The sequence below is a fragment of the Acyrthosiphon pisum genome, chromosome A1 (genome assembly GCF_005508785.2).
Source record: "Acyrthosiphon pisum isolate AL4f chromosome A1, pea_aphid_22Mar2018_4r6ur, whole genome shotgun sequence".
Lineage (NCBI taxonomy): Eukaryota > Metazoa > Arthropoda > Insecta > Hemiptera > Aphididae > Acyrthosiphon > Acyrthosiphon pisum.
In genome coordinates, this window is record NC_042494.1 from 41,149,499 (window position 1) to 41,168,710 (window position 19,212).

Below are 19,212 nucleotides of genomic sequence, written 5' to 3' on the forward strand. Positions count from 1 at the left end.
TTCACCGCACATCTAAACTTTGAATATTTATAACTCATAAACTACTCAACCGAAGTTCGATTTTCGTGTATCAAAATACTAAGAAAAATATTCTGCTTTGGAATATAAAATTAAAACCTAATGTTGTCATTCAAAAAAGTAAAAAACTTAAAAATTTTAAGGATAAAAAATATTTAAAACTATAATTTTTTAAGAAAAACGTTGTTTTATAAGCGACTTGAAACTATGTAAAAAAATATTTTCAAAAAAATTTACACTTTTTGAAATAATGAGTGTTCAATGATAAAAGAATCACCCGGTATATAATTTAAAATTGATACATTTCAATAAACATACATTTTATTGAATTTTTAATTACTAAAACATTAAGTGGATGTCTTACCCACTCGTGTTAGGTATTTCCATATTTCTGTACCTATACCTACTTCGATACCATATATTTTTGATTATTCTTATTATGTATTAATACTCATACCTAAGTATAAATGATTTATTTTAGGTTTAAATGGTTTAAATTATAAATATAAACCGTATAAAGTTTAATTATTTGTTTTATAATTCATAATTGGGTAAAAAAATAAACTTAAGATTAAGTTTAGTATTTAATATAAGTATAATACTTATAAAATAAACATCTTGACAAACATAATATTATATAGTAGAATCACGCTAATTCGGTCTTCGCTAGTCCAGACATCTGGTTAATTCAGACAATCAATAATTTATATTGTGAATGAATATCTGTATATATATATATATATATATAGGTATACACATAAATACTTATACAAAAACTATTTAGAGGAAGAGGTAAAAATATTGGGATATAATGTAATAAATGCTTCTGATTGAATAGATACAATTTAAAGGGATCCTATAAATTTATACCCAGGGTCAAAATGCACTTTGATAACACCTTTTCACAATTTCAATTAATAATAAATTATAGCAATAGACTATTAAAAGATAAACATTGAATTCATCATTATATAGTTATAGAAGTCATTTATGTTACATTGTATTTTATGTAAGTCGTTATGATTAATTATTCATTAGTTATCAACATTTTACCATTTTACACTACATAATATTACTGATACTAGCTTAAAACCTTCAATAAATTCTAGGTACCTATTTACACCAATAAAAATCAGTAAGTTAATTAAGCTTAGCCATAAGTGATTCTAAATATTACAAATACATCTCGTGAAAAAATTAAAACCTACTACTAATTAATAGGTACTTATAAATGTGATTAATAATTAGTGGAAATATAGTGCATTATATTTTATTAAGCAATATAAGGTACTTAATATAATTTTAAAAATGTATAAAACAATATATGGTTTTATAATACAATGTTTATATATTCAGAATTTATTTTAATAAATAAGAATGTATCATACTCTGAAATGTCAGTAGATAGAATTTTGCACATAAAAAAAATGAGAATTTTGATTGGGTAAAACTAAAATAAATTATTTGTTAATATTAAATAATATGTAGTTTCATTGTTAAACGTTGGGTTTAATAAAAGTAACAGTGAAAAAAAAATTATTTATTATCATTTTTATATAATATACTCGATAATATAGTTACTGATTATTAGATATTGAAAATTTGGAATTCACTTTCAAACATATTTTGTACTTTAGTTCACCCAATACTAGTATCAACAATCAATATACAGTTGTGAAAGTTTATTTTTGCGATGATAATGCAATCAAATTAACACAGAAATACATTGATGGATGAAGATAGCCTTGCTTGTGTTTCAAGATGATATTAAAATATTCTTACACTTTGCTTATACATTTTTATAATTCCCCAATCACCAAAAAAAAATATTCTTAGGTTCCAATTCCGACAAACATATTCCTCTGCATATTCCTGACATATGAAATTTTTTTAATACTGTTTACAAAACTTACCACACTACCCAAAAGTGGTTTGTTACCCCTGACTTTAACTATAAACTTGTTGCAAAAGAAGTCTTTTCCATGTCCCTATGCACAAAATAAAAACTTGGACATGATATTCATATTGAAAATTAACTTATTTAAAAACAATTTGCAGAAAAAGCAGAACATTGTCTATTTATCAAATTGACAAATTTAATAAAATGATTTTTCAAACATAGAATATGAAACATTTTTTATACTGTAAATAATAGGATTGATCGACTATTATTAAAATGTAGTATTAAGAGATTAGCAGTGCAATATTTATTTTATCTCTCTGACCCAAATGCAACACGGCTAATTTGCATTTAACAGAACCAATATGGTGTTGTAAGCTTTAATATTAGAGTAGGTAAATTGACCTATTATCAAAATTAAAATTAAGTCATAGAGTAAAGAATATAGTAGAATTAAGTACATTACATAGGTATCTGTATTATTTTACATGTTGATATTTTAATAACTTCCATTACCTAGTATGTTATAGCCTTATAGATACTTAATATTTATGTAAAATGTTACAATTTAAAAATATTCATAAATTGCAAAAAAATTTTAAAAATCCAACGAACCAACACTGATAATGTGTCACATAAAATTACGAATATAATCAAAACTAATAAAAATTATTAAACATTAAATCAACATTTAAAATAAAATCGTAAGATTTAACAGTTGACACAATTTGTAGGAAATCTTTGTTATAAAAGTAAAAATCCTGATCTAATTTTTATAAATTAAAAAAATAAACATGAAAAACCTAAAAATACTTGTAAAAATTTGCCCATGAAGTGGTTATCTTATAATACCCAAAATGTACTTAATTATTTTTTTAATGTACCAAACAAAATTCCGAGCTCATGGCACAATATTATTAAGTTTAAAATAAAAAGCACCTCATTAAATATTTTCCTTTAATTATCAAACTTAACATAACCTAAATACCTAACATGTGTTTGATTTGTTTAAATAATAATACATGAATTATTAAAAGACAACTGACAGATGAATAAATCTTATCCTCGATCTTACCATAAACAATTAAATGTATTTCGAAATTGTAATGTACCTAACTACCTACCTAACAGCTTGTACCAAAATAATAAAAAATAGTAACCTATTGGAAAAACTGTCATATACCTACCTAAACATTTTTATCTTATCATCATTCCCTAAAGACTTACTAAATACCTAATCTGTACCTACATTGAAAATTTGAATTGATATACACTAATTACTTAACTGCAGAGATACTATTACTAAAACCATATTGTATTCAAATGATTAATTTCAACCGAAGTTGCACCAAATCAATTATTTTATCCATGACAAAATAGTTAGGTATGAACAATTTTACGGTACGCAACTCCCCTACTTTTGATACCATTTCGTAGTTTTACATCGGATAAGATGGACAACTAAAATATATAGGGTTTACAGTGGTACACCACCCATGTGTGTATCATAAAGTTGCCGATATATGTACTAAAATCTATTTGGTCATGACTTCACATACTGATTAATTATTTGTTCTACTCTCCTTTGTGTACTTAGTTCCATAGAGAAAGAATGAGTCAACCAATAATGTTTTGATCATTGATATTAAAACCCTTTATTGAACTTATGGATGTTGCATTCTATAATTATCTGTTAGCAAACACAACTTGTACCATGGTGAACGCAATACCATTTCACCTTTCTCTCTAGTTTAAATAGTTAGTTTCTATTAAAGAAAGAACCAATGGCGAAAAATAACCTAACCAATTTACTAACGGTAAAAAGTTATTTTGGCCCACAAAAATATGTTTATTGAAAATAGAAATGTTATATCCATGGTTCTAACTTATACATAGGTACAGTATAAAGTAAAATTAAAATAATATAAATTATTATACATTTACTTTGGCATGTAGGTGGGATACCCAGCTAAACAAAAATTATGCGGGGAGAGAGGAAAATAGGAAAAATTATTTAGGGTATTTGTAAGGAAAAAGCCTCGGAAAACGCTTAAAATTTGGATTTATAAACATAGAAATAGACATAATTACACACAAAGTTATTAAATTTGTTAGCACATTTAATAAAGAGTATTCTTACCATTGGCAAACAGTTCTTCATCGGAGAATAAAGATTCTTCGTCTACTCCTGACATGTTTGTATCTTTCGTCATCGAAGTCGTATTTCGAACATAATTATTGCACAATTTCAAAATTAATCGATAATATAGTACCTATCTACAGTACCTAAGGGTTATCTAAATTCTAAATACATTTTGAAATATTGAACAAGTTACGAGACAATTTTGTTATTTTTACCGTCTTTAATAACGAGTCACACTGTCACCGAACGTCAAAGTCGATTACTGAATAAACATTTATCATGATATTGATTCGTATCTGAATCATAGATCAAGGACCTTGTCCTCACTACGCAAGCACAGACAAATACAACAACGGCCAACGACTTTTAACAGACAACTTGAAATTGAAATCTGTTGTTCAATGTTTCATTTATATTATGGTTGAATACGTCTTGTATATTATTATACGGTATACGATTTACGGTGATGACTTCATACACCAAACACCCAAACAAAAACTACGGCATCGTTTTGTCGTTAACCTAACGTTTACGACATTGTTCTGTGCGTTTACCTTACTGCCATTGCCGACTACCGTTACTACGTTCCACTCGGTGGGCGGTACGATAACAGCGGTGAACTGATAAGAGTGACAAACGATAAACCACTGATTTTAATGATTTTATTATCAATGGCCAATGCCATCAACACTGTGTTTGTTTACATTTTAAATAACTAAAATCAGTAAAAATCTTTACAACAATAATCCGATAATCGTCTGTCGTCCGACTTGGTAAGTTTTCACTTATTTGTTTTATATATTGTTTAATATGGCAGAATCTATGTTGAATATCGAGGACATGGAGATCGTCTTTGACGAAGGTACACCAGACGTCTTTATGGACTTGTCGAAAGACGACAACATACCTGAAGATGATATATTTGACTTTTTGGATGTTCAAGAAATCGAAACACCCACTATAGAAACTAAAATCGAAGTACCTGACGGTACGTCTGAAAATGAAGAATTGGCTATTGTTTACAATTTGGAAGGAAATACCATACAAAGTTACGATTCACACCAAGACATTAACGCCAAACCCGTTGATGATAAAATAAATAACTCGCCAAGCAAGAGAACAAAATTAGATGACAAAGATGATGATACGGTGGTTGAAGGGCCCCGCTCACGACAAATGGGAAAAATACCATTAGCTTTGAGAGGGCTCATTGGTCAAGCTAAAATGTTTATGTTAAGAAAAAACTATAACATGGCCATTCAAATTTGTGTGAATATATTGAAAGAGTGTCCAAATGCATCTGAACCATTTTTCACATTGTCCGATATCTACGAACAAATGGGAAACATGAAGAAAAGTTTAGAAACAGCTGTAATTGGTAACAGTTTAAGTAGTGTAACGTCTGAAGATTGGGTTTTATTAGGTGAAACATGTGAGTCAAATAACATGTTGCCTTTAACAGATTTTTGTTTAACAAAAGCCATACAAAAAGATAGGCGTAATTTAGACTTACATATTAAAAGAGCATCAATATTAGAACAACTCGGTACAGCTAAAAGTGCCATGAATGAATATGACCGTCTATTACGTAAGTTACGACCTGATCAAAAAGATTCAATTACTACTTTATCAAAATTACTAATTGACAACTTTGTCAAAAACAAAAATTACGAACGTGCATCGAATATATTGATACATGTGTTTAATTTGTTTCCAGACGATATAAAACCTAATGACTTTGTGACATGTTTAGACTATCTTGTTAAAACTAAAAACTTTAGAAAAAGTTTAGAACTGTTGTGCGAACATTATTATGTTGACTTTGTAGCTGACTTGAGTAACGAAACATGTATAATAGAAATTTTAGAATGCACGGCTCCTATTACTATGCCGATGTTAGTAAGAGTCAAACTTATTGAAATTTTGGTACAACTTGAAGCCTTTTCTATATTATCACCAATTTATGAACCAGTATTGAATATGACAGACGTGAATAAATTTCATTTAGATATTGCTAATATCCTGTTTGAGGCTAATCAGCATAAACATGCAATTATATTTCTAGAGCGATTGATTAACTCTGAAAATGAGCTATTTGATCAGCATCAGCATGCACTCAAAATTAAGTATTCCGATTGTTTAAAAACTTTAGGACATCTAGAACAAGCTATTGACAATTATAACAAGCTACTGGATGTCAACCCACAACAATTAACAGTTAAATTTGATTTATATATGTCATTGAAAAAGCTAAACAGAATAGACCAAAGTCTGGAAGTATTGTTTCAGAATGACATGGAAAATCTAGACTGTAGATTGTTGTATGAATATGTCTTGGCATCATTAGATAAAGATGATATGTTTGAGAAGTGTTGGAAAGCAGCTAATTTGATGTTTTCTCGTCACTGTTTACCTGTAAATTCGTTAAGAGAAGTTAAATCTATGTTAGCAATACATAATGTAGAAAATAGACATGATACTTTATTAACAATGAAGAAAGAATTGTTAGGTTACCAACATGATAGTGTCTTAACCATTAATCCTCTACCTAGCGCTGAAGAAGAATGGAACATTATGTGTGCTGTTTGTTTGAAGTGTATTGAGAAAAATCTTTACTACAAAGGTTTGAAGTTGCTGCTTTCAGCGATGAACTCCACTGTATTAGTAAACTACAATCATCAAATTGTTTTAAATGCTATAAAATTTGCATACAAAGTTCGAGCGTACAAACTAGGTTTCATGTTGTCCAGATACTTGTTATTTAAGTATCCCCAAGCACCACAGATTTCCAATTTATTTTGTTTCCTTTTGAAAAAGTGTTCTGCCAAAAAACAAGCAAAATTCATTTTTCGACTTGCTGCCAAGTATCCAGATAACATTGCCCTTAATTTACTAGACACCAATGTGTTTAACGATGCATATAATTATCAGCTTCTATTTTCGAGGTATACTGAACTACTGAACAAACTAGACGACAAAAGTCAGCTCTACTTCATGCTTGGAGTGATTATACTCAGGCTGTGCACTTTTAAGGTTGGTGCAGACAGACACAGTTTATCACTCCAGGGGATTGGATTCTTAATGAAGTATAAAGAACACAGAGGTGTTGAACATGAACAGGAGTGTTATTTCAACATTGCTAGAGCATATCATCAAGTTGGTATGGTAGCAAAATCCCTGCATTACTATAAATTAGTTTTGGAAACCAAACCATTTAGCGAGGAATGTTGTTTAAATCATGCTGCAGCTTATAATTTGCATTTGATTTACCTGGACTCTGGAAATGTTGATGTTGCATTGATGTATATTAGTCTTGTGCAAGTTTGAATAATTATTATTTTAATTTTTTATTTTACTGATTTTCTGAACATACTTATAATTTTTAATTATTTTAATTAATGTTTAATTTGTTGCTGTTAAATGAATAAATTATTGTTTAATTGTAAATTGTAATGAGTTATTATATTAAATTTTAAATATAATATATTTATTTTTACAGTTTAATGTGTACATACAATTAAATAGCTATTAAAATGTTAATTTTGATCATATTTGTTAGAATCATGGCTTCTACAATCAGTAAACCTTGCAACAAAATACCATTTGAATTATTTTGTCGAGTGTGTGAAGACATTTATAATGCTAAAAATGAAAAGAAAGTCCTCATTCTAGAAAAATTCATAAGTAAATGTCGAGGGTCAATTGAGAAAAGTGACAACTTAAATATAGTAAGTTAGTTGATACTATATGAAATATCTTATTCTATTTATACAGTGTTGACCTGATTAATAATTAATAAATAGGTAATTTTATTTTCGGTGTACAATTGATATAACTATAACTATACTCCATTCACATTAAGAAGGAACCTCGGCGGCAACCAGTTTTTGTTTGGTAACGCCTGTTTGTAACTCCCGCATATCAACCATCTGTATGGTTAAGTCATGCCACTGTGCACAATTCAGCTGCTGAGGTTCCTTCTTAATGTGAATGGAGTATAGAGTCCAATCTCATAAACATGATATTAATTATCAGACAGAATTATTTTGTGTTAGTTTAAACAAAATAATGTACAGGTACATAAAGCCTTAAAAAATATATAACTTCAGAGTTTAACAGTTGTTATAGTAAAAAATATATAGGTACATTTTAATCATTAAATAGATACAAAATTAAAATAAATATAATATTATACCTACGGTATGTTAATTAATTGGAAAGCCAGCGGCTGTATTTCGATATAATATAATGCAGATATTCTAGTGCAGTTTTTTTTTAAATATATTATACGACTAATAGCATCCCTTATTTTGAAAAGTTATGGTGAATACATTGAACAATATTATAAAAACAAATAAAAAATAAACAATTTAGTAGTGTGTTTTTTATTACCTATTGGATTAGCATTAGTTTTTAAAGTCTGGAAATCACACAATTTTACAATAATATTATGCTTTATTTTGGAAAATATAAGTTGCTTACATTCATTCAAAATTCAGTTTATTTTTAAATTGTTTTTCTCCGTATTATAAATTATTAACTCTACAAAATGACTAATTTAGAATTTTTTTTTAGACCATGGTAAAATGGAGGCTATTAGTCATAATATTATTAATTTATGAGTACCTATTTAACTGTTATATAATATTACATTAAACGATTTTTGAATAACACGAGTAAAGTTAATTTTTTTTTATTTCTTTCCCATTTGGCTAGGACTCCCAATGTATAAAAATATCCGAGGGCCTACGGCAATAGTCGGGTGGGCCAGACTGACGCTCTGTTTATACATTAATAGAAAATATAATATGTTTAGGAAGATACATTTTATCCAGTGTTAAGATTGCTGTTACCTGTATCAGACAAACAAAGGGGTGCGTACGGCGTTAAAGAAGCTGCTTTAGGAAAGTTGTATGTAAAAATACTATGCCTTGCAAAAGACAGTCCAGATGCTCAAAAGCTTTTGAATTTCAGGCATGTAACTTACTATAATTATAATTATTAATGTCCCGAATATACTAAAATGTTTATAAATAGACCTTTAAAATAATAATAATACTATTAATACTTATGCAGGGTGCCAAAAGTTTCTGGGTCCACAGCTGGAGACTTCGCTGAAACTCTGTATTGGGTTATAAGAAGTCGATTTGAAGACAATGGTTCAATGAGTATAGCTGATATTAACCAAATATTGGATGAAATAGCCATGAAACATGCTACCAATGAATCAAGTAATTTATACTTCAGTATTTCACAATGTAGTCTATAGATACAATCTTGTTAGTTGTTTATAAACTTATGGACGTCAAACATTTAAATTATATTATAAATTAGGGGAAGTGGAACAAATATTACAATCAATGCTATTAAAGCTCAGTGCTAATGAGCAAAAATGGTTAATTCGTCTACTATTAAAAGATATGCGCTTGGGTATTGCGCATACAAAAATATTAAAGGCATATCATGATGATGCCAACGATTTATATGATGTTTGCAATGATTTAAAAAAAGTAATATAATATTTCTATGTACAATTTTAGAATAAGTATGTAATAAATGTGTAATTAATTTAGGTATGCAAAATGCTTAATAACCCATCGGTGGTTTTGCATGAAATATCTGTTAATTTATTTGAACCTTTTTGCCCAATGCTAAGCCAACGCTGTGAAATTACTGATGACAGTAAAATAAATAAGATGGTTAAGAATGAAGATTTATTTGTTGACATTAAATTGGATGGTGAAAGATTTCAACTTCATTGGTCCAAAGAAAAAAATATTTTTAAATATTTTTCCAGGTATGTTAATAAATGTCTCAATAATTTATGTAGGTCTTACTATATTAGTTATCTATTCTTATTTTGTATATTATCTGTTTATTTTTATAGAAGAGGCAATGATTATACAGATACATATGGTTGTAATGATGTTAATGGTATTCTGAGCCCAGTATTAGCAAAACAATTTAAATCCGATGTAAAGAATTGCATCTTAGATGGTGAGATGATGTGTTATAACACTAAGTACAAATCATTTTCTACAAAAGGTAATATATTATAATAAATTATTAATTACAACAGTTAATCATTATTATTATTATTTTAGCCATGAATATTGATGTAAAAAAATTAAGAATAGGGAATACACACCAACCATGCTTTTGTGTATTTGATATTGTCTACTATAATGATCGAGTAATTACAAACCTTCCATTGGAAAAACGATTAGATATTTTAAATACAATATTTGAACCATTAGAAGGGATTTTTGTACATACTACGCGGCATAAAGCAAGAAAGTAATACATTTAAATGTATTATCATTGATTGTAGATATTATCCATAATCAATGGTATTAATGAAATATAAATGAGAATAAATCTTATTTAAAACATTTTTAGAAATGAATTAATGAAATATCTCAATGATGCAATTGATAACCATGAAGAGGGCATTGTAGTCAAAGATCCATTATCAATTTATAAGCCCAATTCACGAAATGCAGGATGGTATAAAATTAAACCAGAAGTGAGAATTTTTCAATCTTTCCGCCACCAATATTTATTTGAATTTTAATCAATACTCAATATTTACTAATTATATGTTTTAGTATACAGATGGTGCACTCATTGAATTAGACCTTTTAATTATTGGCGGATTCTATGGTGAAGGTAAAAAACGAGGTGTGGTTAGCCATTTCCTTATGGGTCTTTTAGAAAAAGGTAATTTTAAATTTTAAATTGGCAATTAGCATTTAATTATACAAATACAATTTATACTTAATTATTTAATAATAACTTATTTTCTAATATTTGTTTGGCAATCCTCTCCTAGTTTTTAAGACCCAGTCTCAGTATTCTGTCCGGTTTTCTAGTCCTCACCATTTGTATAATGTATATGGTAAACACAATTTATAGATGGTGAATCATTTAAATGTTCTGCTATCAGTCGAGTTAGTTCAGGGTTTTCAACAGAAGAACTAGCCGATTTATCAAGGAAATTGTCTTCTCATTGGCAAAGAGTTTACCCTGGAAAGATGCCACCAAACATTGAGTGGGGTAAAGAAAAGCCAGATCTTTGGATTGAACCTGAATCATCAGTTATTGTACAGGTGAAGGGAACATTATTGCTTTTTACTCATACTAAGTGTTTGAAATAGTTAAGATGTTAAATTTTTGAACAGGTAAAAGCAACAGAAATTATGACAAGCAACATTTTTAAAAGTAAAATAACATTACGTTTTCCACGAATCGAAAGAGTTCGTTACGACAAACCGTGGCATGACTGTCTGACCGTTGAGGAATTTGAGTCTATAATCAAGGTTTGTTAATTTAACTCTTAAAGAAATAACAGATACTCGTGGATTCGTTGTTAATTCAATATATTTTTTTCCCTTTTAGCAAACAGAGGGAAAGTTGTATACTTCGCATACTGATGAAACAAATACCTCAGGAAAAATTAAAAAAACCCGTGTGACATTAACCGTTGACAAAAAATTTCTGGGCCCAAATATAAGAGATATCGAATTTATTAATAATATGTTTGAAGACAAAGAATTCTGTGTCCTCAACGATAGTGAAACTTTGAACAAGAGTGAAATCGAGAAAAAGATTCTTGAATATGGTGGTCGAGTTGTACAAAACCCTGGTAAAAGAAACATTAGTAGTTATTAAATACTTCAATTTAATGAAATACAATTTATTTCTTATTAGGCAATGATACTTTTTGTGTTCTTGCCAACAATATCAAACATATAAGGGCGCATGCAATAAAATTATCAGGCAAACATAGTATAATAAGTACAAAATGGATACTGTCATGTTTTACTGACAATGAATTTCTTAACTGGACACCCGAAAACGTTTTGTTTTTATCCAAGGAACATCAGCTATTAATGGATGAAAAATTTGATCAGTATGGTGACAGTTATACAGAATTAGCTACTGTTGAAACATTACGCCGTGCAATGGATCGAGTTGAACTAGATGTATGTATCAATAATTATTATTGTACTTTAGAGTTATAGTACTTATTAACAAATTATTATTTCTAATTGATCATGGTTTTAATCAGGATGATTTGGTCAACACAGAAGTTGATGCTTTTTTGGAATTTCAAAACGAACTCTTTAATGAAGAACAATGCTTCAAAATTTTTGAAAAATGCCAAGTCTATTTTGATGATTTAAATTTAGTAAGTTTAATATAAATGTAAACTCTAAGTAAACACTTAGCAATTATTTTTTTGGTGTATAAAACAGAAACGTATATTTTATGTATAAGTACTTAACATTGCCTTTATCGATTGTTTGTGGTTACATTTTTTGTGTGCATTTATTAAAAATAGCTATAAAGTGTAAATAGTTAGGATAAAGGTCAAAATTAAATCAACAATAAGTCATTATGTAGTTAATGTGATATTGTTGAATAATCAAACAAGTTTATCTAGCTTAAGAATATTTTTTTTTTTAGGATTTTTATCAAACTACTATATACTGCCACATAAACTACCATATACATATACTTTTTTATGAAAGTTAAGATCATATTATTCAACATGTTTCAGGAAAATTTGCCTGTCAGAAATTTCCACACAAACACAGTGTTAGAAATGCTGATATTTAAATTTAATGGAGGCACAGTCTGTAAAAATATTGATAACAATACTACTCATGTTGTAATTCATTCAAGGTATGTTTATAACTTGTTAGCTAATTTTTTTATATCTGTTTAACATTAATACTCTTTCTGTTATTTTAGTAGTAAAAATAACGTTAATAAATATCAAACGATGAAAAGAGATCGGAACCAAGCATTTGAAATTGTTGATGAGAACTGGATTACACAAAAAATAAAATGGTAGACAAAAAGAAAAAAATTGATTTGTGATATTTATTAATTTTCTTATTCCAATTTGTGCACAACTCTCTATAATATAAACTACTACATTTATAATAATATATCTATACTATAAAAAAACAGGTTTTTTTTATTGTTAATTACATTCTTGTTTAGTTTTCACTCAAACTTACTAAAATTATAAATAAATAAAAAAATCATCATCCTTAAAACATAAATAGTCTACTTTATTAGCCAATTTGTCTCAGTCCGTTGAAACAAAACAGCCTTAATAAATATATAATTATAATTGTTACTGTTAAAATATTAATTTTTAATATTTACATTTTCCAAAATAGTCCATAACATAAAAAAAAACAAAATAAATCTGTACTTTGATAAATAAATAGGTAGGCCTGGGATATGGGCTTTGTGTTATGATTGTTTTGTATTAAAAGACAAGGAAAATCAAAAACACGTTATTAAATTATAGGTAAGTGGGATAAGGGAGGAAGTCAAAAGTTTATATTTTGAGATCTAATGTTCAATTCTTAAATATTCTTTTTCGTTTGTTGTTTTACTCTATTTACACGTATGCACTTCAGCATTACGGGTACATGTCTTACACTGCACATAACAACACCAATGAAATTTGCATTCGCATTTTTCCCGTGTGACCAATCGTTGTGTATTGTAGCCCCTACCACAACATAGTAAACTGCAACCATCCATTCCATGTGATGTACGATTGCATTCTCGGCCATGAGTACCTGAAAAATGATGGTATTATATAAATAAATATTGTATGAACCCACAGCTTAAGTAAAAAAGTAGGTATAGTTTTAGAATTAATTAAATATTGTATTATCAGACAATATCAGTGAAACATATTATGTACTTAATGGATTTGAAATATTTCTATTTCTGTATCTACTAATTGTAGACACTTATGACTAGGGCTAGGATTTTTATGTAAATACAAATTTTTACTATAGCTTAATAAATCAACTAAAACAAATGATAAATTTGCTTCACGTGATTTGCAATGAAATAAGATATCTTTTATTCTATCATAAATACGTATTTTTACATAATTTTAAAATATCTGTTTTTGTCTTACATATTTTGTAAATTTCAAATTCCCTAATACTGAAAACTAAAACAATTAGTCAATAAATTACATCATAAAAATCGGTGGTTTAGTAGTAAATTATTATACTTTGATACTTTTACTCGTAAACATGTTGTAAGTGTGTACTACTGTAACAGTCACTGTGTAGTTAATAATACAGTAAACTCTCGTTATGTCGAAACTTGGAACGTACAGAAAAATGTTCGAGATATCAAGTCTTATTGTAATGGTAATTAGTAATTATTTCAAGAGGTTTCATAAGGATATGTATCGACGTTTGGCATAATAATAATCTTCTGTATACCTATGTACATATTTTTGCTTTCATATTATATATAAATCCCAGCCCTACTTATGACTTATGAGTTAATCGTTTATGACACTATGAAGTATTGTTATATATTTGCCAAATCAATTGTTTATTTAAAACGTGTTGACAGAACTTCAATAAATAATTCACTCAAATGTGACATCATTAAATAACAGTTTTTTTTCTATTAAGCATTGTCCCCCATTAAATTTTTGATTTTATTATAACTACACGTCAACACGAGACTTAAAAAACTTACATGGGCGTTTTGACCCGAAGAGGATATTCCGATGTACCTAATACGTCTCACTACTCACTATTTTATCGTATCAGTCGTTCCTCGTTATTAAAGAAGAGTGGATAATAACTAATAATGCACCGCAACTAACCATAACGAACGAAAATCACACATCAATCATGATTCATGAGAACGATCACGTTTGTTTTCCATGGGGAACTGTGGTTGAAAGCACAATTATTTATCATTATCGATTACAAAACACACACTTCTATAGTCATCATAACTCATAACACGATATTATTATATTACATTATGTGATAGAAATCTTGAAGAAGTCTTGAGCTATATTTAATAATAATGCTAGTCTTATTGGCTATTGAGTCTAAGAGCACAACAATCGTAAACACAGGCACTTATCTATAATAATAAATATATGTACTACTAAAACGTTCAGAGGCATGATATAGAGCAAAAGATGGTAGGGGGGGGGGGGGGGTAGGATTTATGTATATACACGTTTTAAAATTTTACTTTTATGATGATTTTGAAAATAGATGTCTCAGATGTGTATTGGAATTGTGGATGTTGGTTAAAATGCAACGTTAGATATATCTTCTAATAAATTTGTTGGTATAAAATTTTAAAAGATGATTTTTTTTTTTGGTTTTGGTAAAAATTGGTTGACTATAATAAATAAATAAAACACCTGTGATCCAACTAAATTACACTATTATTACCAGTTATTATAATATTGTGTTATTACTGCAGGTTTAAAATACGTAAAGATAAAGAAAAAACACAAATATGCAACAGATTGCTGATATGCACTAAAAAAATACCGAATATTCAATAAAACAAAAAATTTTTTACTAAATTATTGATATTGTTGGGTTGTATTTATTTGTATTATTCGTTGTTCTTTTATTGTATAATTAGACCGATTATACAATAAATCGATCCATATCAATACAATTCGAACCTTAATTAAAATCAAAACCATAAGTCCATATACTATAGAAATTCTACAAGATTGTCATGCGCGTCGAGGAGCGCAATGGAAAAAGCATAGAAAGCACATAAATAAATACACAATGTTGGCAATATATTGGATTTAAATGTTTAAATTAGGTACATTTGTATAATATGATTAACTTTTTTTTTTTGCAGAATAAAGCAAAAACCTCCAAATTAATTAAACCAGTTATTTAGTAAGGTATCCAAAATAAACATACAATTTCCAAAAGTCTCTGGACCATAGTAGTAAGACCACAATAATTATTACCTATAGAACCAGCGGTAATGTTCCTAATGCAGTAGTTGGGCGAGTCGTCGATGTAGACGAGATCGCTTGCTGTCGGTAGACTGAACCTAGGATCCCTGATCTGTAACCGTCCTCGTCTTGTAGCCCTTACCTCGATGGCGCCTTCGTACTTTTCTTTCAGATGTTCGCCTGAAACAAACCACACCGTTAATGTCACATACTAATATACATTATACATATATAATACTACATTACAGTATTACACCCACGCAAGTACATATATATATTCAGTTAAATTATTCTAACAATTATATTATGGACTATGATAATTTGAAAATTATTTTACTTTTACCCACCACGCGGGATTTTTGGTTAGCACTACTTCGTTTATTTAAACGTTGAATGCTTATAAATAAAACAAAACTAATAATATTATTCGATATACTGTCGACATTTTTAGAAAGGTACCTATTCTACTTTTGACTGTAAAATAACAAAAATAAATGTATACACCTAGATAAGTAAAAAGTTGATATAAGTATAGTGAGTTCACTAACGTTACATCGGGACTTGGGAGGACAAACAAAATAATGATCATGCAAATATGCAATGGACATTATATAAAATGCAAGAACTGTATATCATGTATCTTAAATAAATAAATGTTTTCCAAAAATGATCAATAAATAGGTAGGTAAGTACGCATAAATGCCACTTAACGAAGCCGGATAAAGGATTGCATGATTCGTATATTATTACATTTTGTAGTATATAATATATATATAATACACATTTTGTAGTAGTTGAGGGTAGGTAGGTACTTCCTAGTAGGTATCGTCTATAGCTGGAAAGTGGTAATGCAGTATACCCTCAGTCAAGAGCGTACATAGACATTTCATAACGGCGGGGGGGGGGGGCAAACAATTGTATTTTTACATTTTTTCCCCAATTTAAAATTTCATTAAACATGAATATTTTTGTTGGCTATGGACGTAGGGGGATTGCCCCTCCTGGCTACGCTCTTGCCTTTAGTCTCACCGCACCAAATAAAAAATAAAAAATAATATTGAAAATGTCTCGGACACGTATTGGTATAAGTCAAAACCACTGAAGGTTTCCAAAGATTTTTGGTTATTTTTTTCGACTTTTATTATTATTCGTCGGTATAGGTACAGCAAGCGCTGCAGAGAATCCAATAAGGCGCAGGCAAGGAACGCAGGTAATCGGATTAGAATATATAGCGACCGGGCGGCGGTGGTGTCACACGCCGCCTTATTTATGTACCAATGTGCCATAATACCTATATATACCTTATTACCTATACTATATACCTACCTAGCTATATAATGTTATAATATAATAACGCGAGTAATATACTGGCGGCACGGTGGCGGCGGTTGCAGGTATATTACTAGGCATATAATAATATAATACGTACAATATATAATATACGAACACACACGAACACTATTATTGGTCCATAAAACGAAAAAGAAATACGTCCAATAGTCGGGTGTTAAAATAACAACTAAAACGTCAGTGTCCATAAAAAAAGCATATTATACAGGCGCACGCCGCCGTGCACAATCCTCGTCGCGGACCGTTATTATGATAATATACGTATAGCCGTATATAGGAGGCACCTATAGCTATATAAAATATATTATAAACTATATGGTAGGTATATTTTATAGGTATATAATATATATATAGGCACCAATAGAATGCATATTATACACGATATAATATCATAATATGTGTAGGTACTGCAGTGTTGGTACAAATTGGTTTACCTAATACCTGCAGTAGGTATAATAATATAATATGCGGTGTAGAGATGACCGACGAAAATCATTTTAAAAACCCATTATATTATATTCTCGTATAGGTGATAATATCACTTGTTGCTTGTCGATGATATATAGTGCACGGACCGTCCGGACGTTATGCAGCTTATACGGCGTATTATATAGTATACGGATGTATACATTGATACGGGACAATACGCTTTCAGTTGTGAACATACCGAACGTGCAACGTATTTCGAAAATATACATAATATATTATAGGTAGGGGTGGACTGGCTCGACGGAACGATGAGAGATTTCGCGCGGTGGTCTCACCTGACTGGCTATAAAAAAACTCATTTTTTTCTGTTACATTTTCCTGGCTTGCCTAAAAAATTTCCGACCTGAAACCTCTGTACAATGCACTTATGTAGTACCTAACTAATTATTTAGAAAAAAAAAATTGAATGGATTCAATACAATATGTCTATACTGTATAGTGTTATAACTATACCTGGGTATAGTAGGTACCTACCTTTAATATGATTACATTCGCTTTCTAAGTGGTTTTATGTTTAATCTTTAATGGTATCGAATACTGAATGAAATGGCGAATAGGTAGGTCGTTCTTATTACTTCCGTTAAAATGTAAGCTTCATATACATATATAGTAGCATTTAAAGTTTCGATAAGACTACAAGAATAGCACCTAATATATCGAATACCCGGCAAATTTGCTCATCAACATTTTCATAAGCAAATAAGCAATATTATGTATTTTCAATGTTATTTAAAAAAAAAACGTTGTTATAAAGTGGGTTCACCGCAACAAACATATAGGGTAATGCTGAAAAAAGTATTTGGGATAATATAAATATAAGTGCGTTTATCATATTATTAAACATTTTCCGAAGAGAAAATTTCCAAATATGTCAATGTAATAGATACATATTATAGGCACTGGTCAAAATAATCAGTGTTTGGTGTTAAAAGAATCCCATCGTATAATATTATGTGCACGTTCAGACGTTCTGTGTATGGAATATTATTATATAGGCAAAACGCTAAATCTAAATTACTAAGAATAAAAGGGCAACGACTCGTGTGAACCCCATTGTAATGATACATATAATATGTATACCTAATACGATACATCATGTTCAAGATATATCTATATAGACTATAATAGTAGTAGTAGTAGTAGAGTAAAAATAATAATAATAATTTGACGTTATATTATATTATCCCGATGGCGGCGACACAAGAGTTTGTTCGCCACTTGGACGTAATCGTCATCATTATAACACCTCTTCCACTTCATTTCTCTCTCTCTCTCTCTCTCTCTGTCTATATATTTCACTACACATCTATAGAGGTACCTCGTATAATGATATTATATACGTACTAGTTGTAACACTTCAGACCTACGTCGACGATGACGGACTCATACATCATTCGCTGCTCGTGTGTACACCACGTGTCAATGTATATAATATGTATTATACAATATACATATACAAATAGGTATAGTGTGACACACAATATGTATATAATACAATTAACGTATATCATATATAATATGCGT

General features: G+C 29.2%; 4 protein-coding genes across 5 annotated transcripts in view; 2 read left to right on the forward strand and 2 right to left on the reverse strand.

The window, feature by feature from the left end:
* The window catches only part of LOC100168539, a 10,828-nt gene extending 6,269 nt beyond the window's left edge, over nucleotides 1-4,559 (reverse strand). The window contains exon 1 of the mRNA XM_001946587.5: nucleotides 4,059-4,559. Within this exon, the coding sequence (XP_001946622.2) occupies nucleotides 4,059-4,131 (73 nt within the window). The 5' untranslated portion in view covers nucleotides 4,132-4,559. The remainder of the gene's footprint in view (nucleotides 1-4,058) is intronic.
* A 132-nt stretch (nucleotides 4,560-4,691) lies between these two features.
* Nucleotides 4,692-13,135, forward strand: LOC100164462 (DNA ligase 4). 2 transcript variants are annotated; one of them, XM_001946694.5, is made up of 17 exons: nucleotides 4,692-4,834; nucleotides 7,621-7,789; nucleotides 8,878-9,035; nucleotides 9,138-9,292; nucleotides 9,396-9,571; nucleotides 9,635-9,858; nucleotides 9,949-10,106; nucleotides 10,166-10,358; nucleotides 10,461-10,587; nucleotides 10,670-10,781; nucleotides 10,977-11,170; nucleotides 11,243-11,380; nucleotides 11,460-11,706; nucleotides 11,772-12,046; nucleotides 12,133-12,252; nucleotides 12,625-12,749; nucleotides 12,819-13,135. In XM_001946694.5, the coding sequence occupies exons 2-17, from the start codon at nucleotides 7,625-7,627 to the stop codon at nucleotides 12,919-12,921; spliced, it is 2,670 nt and encodes an 889-aa protein (XP_001946729.2). In that variant the 5' UTR covers nucleotides 4,692-4,834; nucleotides 7,621-7,624; the 3' UTR covers nucleotides 12,922-13,135. The 2 variants fall into 2 exon arrangements, with proteins under 2 accessions (XP_001946729.2, XP_008187132.1); XM_008188910.3 differs by having other exon boundaries at nucleotides 12,822-12,928.
* LOC103310483 (general transcription factor 3C polypeptide 3) lies at nucleotides 4,828-7,467 on the forward strand. The gene has a single exon (XM_008188909.3). The coding sequence runs from the start codon at nucleotides 4,872-4,874 to the stop codon at nucleotides 7,386-7,388; it is 2,517 nt and encodes an 838-aa protein (XP_008187131.1). The 5' UTR covers nucleotides 4,828-4,871; the 3' UTR covers nucleotides 7,389-7,467.
* The window catches only part of LOC100162376 (protein Wnt-5b), a 62,352-nt gene continuing 56,068 nt past the window's right edge, over nucleotides 12,929-19,212 (reverse strand). Inside the window, exons 6-7 of the mRNA XM_001949632.4 lie at nucleotides 15,862-16,029; nucleotides 12,929-13,666 (exon numbers count right to left, since the gene is read on the reverse strand). Coding sequence (XP_001949667.2) covers nucleotides 13,479-13,666; nucleotides 15,862-16,029 — 356 coding nt within the window. The 3' untranslated portion in view covers nucleotides 12,929-13,478. The remainder of the gene's footprint in view (nucleotides 13,667-15,861; nucleotides 16,030-19,212) is intronic.

What these genes read in the sequence shown, in the direction of transcription:
- LOC103310483 (XM_008188909.3), top strand. Translation starts at nt 4,872, where the DNA reads ATGGCAGAATCTATGTTGAATATCGAGGACATGGAGATCGTCTTTGAC.
- LOC100164462 (XM_001946694.5), top strand. Translation starts at nt 7,625, where the DNA reads ATGGCTTCTACAATCAGTAAACCTTGCAACAAAATACCATTTGAATTA. An exon ending in CAAAAGCTTTTGAATTTCAG is followed by an intron (nt 9,036 to 9,137) that starts GCATGTAACTTA and finishes ATACTTATGCAG; the next exon opens with GGTGCCAAAAGTTTCTGGGT. An exon ending in ATTTTGATGATTTAAATTTA is followed by an intron (nt 12,253 to 12,624) that starts GTAAGTTTAATA and finishes AACATGTTTCAG; the next exon opens with GAAAATTTGCCTGTCAGAAA.